We start from the raw sequence: 6,372 nt of genomic DNA, 5'->3' as shown, positions 1-6,372 counted from the left end.
AATGTGGCAGAAGCCCATTCCAGGAAGGGCAAGGCCCCAGGAGTCTGGTGTACCAGCAGCAGCAAGGAAGCCATAAATTTCTGTGATTTGTCCAGGTTTCAACAACACAAATCTCGAGTCCCAGTCTAGTGCCAGAATTCTACACCTAAAAAAACCTTTTTATTTCATGGACACTGCAAATTTTATAAGTCTTCAGGTATTAGGTTTTTTTCCTTCTATATATCTTTACTTGAACATATTTAATTTATAAGCTGACTCTAAGTTCTCAACATGCCTATTTTTTAAAAACTGTTTCAACCATTTAAAGAAAATTTATTTATTTGGCTTTGTCGGGTCTTAGTTGGGGCACTCGGAATCTTTCATTGCAGCGCTCAGGCTCTTTGTTGCAGCACACGGCCTCTCTCTAGTTGCGGTGCGAGGGCTTACTTGCCCTGCACGTGGGATCTTAGTTCCCTGACCAGGGATTGAACCTGCATCCCCTGCATTGGAAGGCGGATTCTTAACCACTGGCCCACCAAAGTCCCTATTTCAACCATTTTTAAGTGTACAATTTGGCGGCATTAAATCTATGCAGTGTTGTGCAACCATCACCACTATCCATTTCCAGAACTTTTTCATCATCCCAAACATAAGCTCTGTATCCATTAAACAATAACTTCCCTTTCTCCTACACCACTATCCCAAGGTTAATGTCTACGTGTTAGACATGTACAGAAGTACAGAAATACTTGTGTTGATATATCTGTCTATAAATTTGCTATTCTAGGTACTTCAAATCAGTGGAATCACTATATGTCTGGTGTATTTCACTTAGCATTTTTCAAGGTTCATCCATGTTGTAGCATGTATCAGAATTTCATTCCGGGGAATTCCCTGGCAGTCCAGTGGTTAGGACTCAGTGCTTTCACTGCTGGGGCCCAGGTTCAGTCCCTGATGGGGGAACTAAGGTCCCACAAGCCGCATGGCGCGGCCAAAAAATAAAAAAGAATTTCACTTCTTTTTATACTTGAATAATATTCCATTGTAGGTATATACCACATTTTATTTACCCATTCATCTGTTGATGGTCATTTGTTGTTTCCACCTTCTGGCTATTGTGAATAATGCTATTACGAACATTGTCGCACAAATATCTGTTTGAGTCCCTGTTTTCTTTTGAGTATATATCTAGAAGTGGCAATGCTGGATCATATGGTAAGTCTATGGTTACCTTTTCTGAGGAACTGCAAAAACTTTTCCACAACGGCTGCACCATTTTACTTTCCCTGCAGCTATGGACAAGGGTTCCAATTTTCCCATATCCTTACCAACACTTGTTAGTGTGTGTATGTGTGTGTGTGTATGTATCTTAATAGCCATTCTAATAAGTGTGAAGAGGCACCTCACTGTGGTTCAGGTTTTACTTTTCTCACCAGCTACTAGAAACAAATTTGATATCCATCTTCAATAGATGCATATATTTTTAGTTTTAGCCCTAGTGGCTTTTTGTTTTTTGACTCACTTCTAAATATATACCAGAGATTCTCAACCAGGGGTGATTTTCATTCCAGTCCTCCCTACTTTTGGCAGCTAGAGACACAACTAACTGAAAGAGAGGGTGCTACTGGCATTTAGTGGGTAGAGCTCAGGAATGATGATAAACATCCTACAATGTACAGGAGAGCCACTTGCAACAACTTGGCCCCAACTGTCAATAGTGCCAAGGTAGGAAACCCTGGATTATAAATTACATTTTATACAATTGTATATATAATATATATATACAAGGAACTACTGCTTCTGAATTAAATGATTATTAACATTGTGATGATGCAGAAGGCATAACTTTCTTTTTATAATTACCTATGTATATTCAAATTATATATTTAAATATATTTATTGAATTAGTTGCTAATTTAATAACCTAAAACACAACATGAGATGAAAATATTGCCATTACTATTTTCAAAAAATTACCATGTTACTGAAGGAAATAACAAATCCAGGTATTAGGCCTTTCATTAAACCGAAAAATATATACTAGGCTCTCTGTTTGGCACTAGTTACACATAGGTGGAACAGGTGGATATGGTCCCTGTACCCACGGAGCACAAGCCTTACTCATGAATATCTGATGTTAGGCCACACATTTTTAAACAGTTTTTTTTTTTTGATGCCTATCCCCTTTTAAGTTGAATAGTTTAAGGAAACAGAAATTCTTATAAAATGGAAAACTTTAATTGTTTAAAGCAAAGGCACAAGTAAACATTTCAGGTTATCATACAATGTTACAATAAGAAATTCCAACAGTAAAATGAAATACATTATAATTTTGCATCTCTATAGTATATCTAATGTATTATTCTATCCTCTCTTTTGAGTGAAAAGAAGGGGTAGGTAGATCAATGGATTGATGTAAAAAGTTGGATTATAAATAGCATTCACTCCATTTTTAATCAGAAAATTTAATTTCAGTAGAATGAATTAAATTAAAATTAATTTAAAAAACTTACTGTTTCATTAACGACAGAGTAGCAATAATTTTCAGGCTAAAGCTCATTGTTTTCACAAAGTAAATCACTGATTTCATGAAATGTTAGCTGTTGACACTTGGTACTTACACAAAAATCAAGCTGGTCATAAAAGGGCTTTACTAACACACGATTCATACACTCATTTTACTTGAAATCTGAAAATTATAGTGCACTATGTAAAGATAAAGAAGAATGAGGAACCAAATCATTTCTTATGATGTCAGAAATAAAATACTTTAAAAGGTCTAGACCTTGTTTTCAATCAAAGGCACTATCTGGAGAGTAACAAGCTGCATTACATTCCAGAGCTAAGAAAAAGTTGTTTTTTCCTTCCCCAAATAGCCAACCAGTTAGTTAGGACTTGGGTCTCAATTAGTCATCAAACATTGAATGCTTAATATCTATCAATAAAAAGGGTAGAAATTGTGTAAAGTTACATCTTTGACTTATTTTTCCAGGAAGAAAAAATTTACCACTAATTTTTTAAAAGGCTGTTGAAATATTTTCTTGATCTTTAAGGTCTGTTTCATCACCTCAATGCAATTTCCATTTTATTCAGGTGACCTGTAGTCTCTCTCAGCATTTCAACCCAGGATGGCAATGACACCAGAAAGTAACTATCCCAAGGGAGTAAGTTATCCTATTACATCCTAAAGGCCAGGAAGATTTTAAACCCTTCTAAGGAGTATTTGAATCAAAGATCTTGAATGAGAAGATTGTCGTTTCTTGTTTTTCATTATCCAAATTACAAGAGTCTCAACAGAGTAAGGTTTACTTACCATGATTCTTTTAACAACTAATTCCTAACCAGAAACAGTACTTAGGAAATTCTTTAAGAATATCTTTCAAAGTTTAGAATTGAAACATGTTTCTAGAAAGATGTTCTTACTTTTAAAGTCAAATTATAACACTGACTCAGTGAAGCATAAAGCATAAACCTAAAGGTCAATCAATGATGCATGCTTTCAAGAACAGTGCTAGGATTCTGGTATTCCTTCCTTTCTTTCTCCATTTCCAAAGGCACAGATACCCTTCCAAATTTGTCTATGGCTTCGAAGACTTTGTAATCTAAAATAGCTGGCACACTCTCCATGTTGAATAGTTATAAGTATAGAATCCAACAGGAAATTTTAGGTTTCCAAACCATTAGCTCAACAGCAAAAGCAAATGGTTCAGTCTTCTACTTGAGACAAACTGAAGGGGTAAACCTACATTTTAGAGTATCTAAATTAAGGTCTGCAAACTTTCTCTAAAGGGACAGATAATAGATATTTTAAGCTACTCAACTTTGCTACTGTGGCACAAAAGCAGCCACAGACAACATGCAAATGAATAAGCATGGGTATGCGCCAATAAAACTTAGACCCTGAAATTTGAAGGTCATATGATTTTCATGTGACACAAAATATTATTGATTTTTTCCTCAACTCTTTAAAAATGTAAAAATCATTCTTAGCTTGTGGGTCATGTGAAAACAGGATGTTGGCTGGAACTGGCTCATGGGCTGGATCATTCGGATTTCTTGATGTGGGGGGTCAAAGCAATCATGTGGCCATGAATCATCTCATTTCACTTGGGCATCAACAGCCTCTAGACTGACAGCAATGAACCCCAAAAGAGAATCCCAAAGGCGCCAGTCAGACAATTCTAGGAGTAGTATCTATGTTCATGAGCTGCGTAAAGCTTATGAGTGTTGATACTTGCATATCTATACATATAGATATATATCTATATAATATATTCAGGAAACAATTTAAATCAAACTTATTTAAATCACATTAACTGTCAGAAAAGCAGGGAATTGAGAAATTCATTAGCTGAGCCTTTTCAAATGCTTTGGTGTCCCAGCGACTTGGATTAAAATCTTGGCTCTGATTACTTACTAACTTGTGACCACAGGTAAATTACTTAACCACTAGAATTTAGCCTGGAGCTATGGAGACAATAGGCATGTTTTCAATCTTGTTTCTCAAGCAAAACGGCTTTAAAGGGTTTGCTGGGAAACTCTTGCCTACGATGCACCGTAAGGCTTAACTCCTTGGTTTAGACAGAAAACTATTTTTGTCTCTTCTGTTCCATTGTGTCATGTAATTTTTTTTTCTCTGCATGCAACATAGTGTGCAAAACTGTACCTCCATATTTACCGAATTCTACCTTCCTCTTATTCTTGAAGGTTATTTTTTTTTTTTTCCGTAGGCTGCTGATGAAAATGGGAGTAGAAAGCATCCAGTCAACACATTTTTGTAGTCTTTCCATAGTACAAGTGTAGTTTGGGTGTTTCCTCTAATTTATCAATGACAGGCATTCAGTTTTCTAGGGAAAAAAAGTCTAGATAATAAAGAATTGGTAGGAAAGGATTCTTATGGCTTGCTTTATCTATAGATTAGTAACTAGAGAATCTGAAGATAATGTTCGTAGATTATTTGCAGATACAATTGCTGTGTATTGTGGACCTCAGTCCATTGATTAAATTATATTAAGTAGAATATTAGCACTAAGTAATGTGTGCTATTACCTCTCTAATCATGAAAAATTTATTAGTTACATACACATGAAGTAAAAGATTTCATCAATAGTGTCTTTGAACAAGCATCAGTTATGAATCTGCTAGTGTTGAATGCTAAGCAAAATTCTAAAGCTATTAAAATATTAGTGTTTGGTTTTATTTTCAATTTTCTTTTAACCTATTATTTACAGAGGTCCTTTTATAATGCTGAAGGCAGTCATCTTGCAACAGATACATTCTCCACATAAAATGTTCAATGTTGCATGGTGCACATTTATAAATATGTACAAAACCCCACTATATTTGTAGTTAACTTACTACTCTGACTGGTAGGCAACATACAGAAGCATCAGGTGCACATAAAAATCTGAAATTAAAACAAAATTTAGAATTCTCAAGACAGATAACCATTAATTTGTGTTTATAAAATTATGTGAAAAAAAGGCTTTGCGTTTGGGAATTTTCAATGACCCACTAATAAAGCAGTAATTTTAGTTGGAAAAAAAAATTCCCCAAACACAAAAAAACCAAGATAAATCAGATGTATGTCTTGGTCAAATGTGTGTAGACAGCCACCCTGAAAACAAACTGATAAACATAAATATACAATTTGTTCACTGAGCATAAAGTATTGCACAAGAACAGTTTTGTCTGAAGAAAATTCAATTTTCCACAGTTCTGAACTTCAAAATCGTTCCCACATATAGATATAATTGCATTTTCTAAACAAGAAACATTAATATTTAGTAATACTGCTAGAACCTTATTTTTCCCATTAACCATATTCCACTCTACTTTATAGCAATGGTAAGTCAGTGGTGAAGATTTGGCAAAGATAAAAAGGCAGTTAAGATTGTAAAATATATATATTTATATATATATATACATATGAAACAGATATGTTCCAAAAACCCTTAGTCATGATAACTGATCCCTTAAAAAAATCCACAGTCTAGGTCACAGTGATGGTCAGACAGTGGTTGAGTACGACTCGCTTCTCAGGGGCCGCTCCTTTTGAACCACTTCACTGCTCTCTCTGGTCTTCAGCGCACTGTCTTCTGCTTCGCTTTCACTACCATCTGCCACAGTAGGGTCCAAAGACATCAGGCCAGATTTTCTGTGCAAAGGAAAACCAATGCCACTTTCCTGTAAGGAATTACCTATGAACTCTTCATCAGAGGAATGGAATGATTCATCATCTCCTATTAAATGGCTGACGATGTGGATTCCATCAAAAGGGGGTTGGCCGGAGAAGCCCCTCTGGCCTTTTAGGCACCTGAGCTGTTGAAACAAAATCCAAGTTAATATACTCAACTTGGGGAAATATACACACTCCAAGAAAGCAAACATTTC

General features: G+C 35.4%; 1 protein-coding gene across 6 annotated transcripts in view; it reads right to left on the bottom strand.

Annotated features, from left to right (window-relative positions):
- Nucleotides 1-2,243: 2,243 nt before the first annotated feature.
- Nucleotides 2,244-6,372, bottom strand: part of EVI5 (ecotropic viral integration site 5) — a 207,889-nt gene continuing 203,760 nt past the window's right edge. For all 6 annotated transcript variants that reach the window (XM_082834512.1, XM_082834513.1, XM_082834515.1 and 3 more), the window contains one exon: nt 2,244-6,300. In XM_082834512.1, coding sequence (XP_082690638.1) covers nt 5,989-6,300 — 312 coding nt within the window. In that variant the 3' untranslated portion in view covers nt 2,244-5,988. The remainder of the gene's footprint in view (nt 6,301-6,372) is intronic.

This window comes from Leucopleurus acutus, assembly GCF_964270905.1.
Source record: "Leucopleurus acutus genome assembly, chromosome: 2".
Lineage (NCBI taxonomy): Eukaryota > Metazoa > Chordata > Mammalia > Artiodactyla > Delphinidae > Leucopleurus > Leucopleurus acutus.
This window is presented reverse-complemented; position numbering and strand designations above follow the sequence as displayed.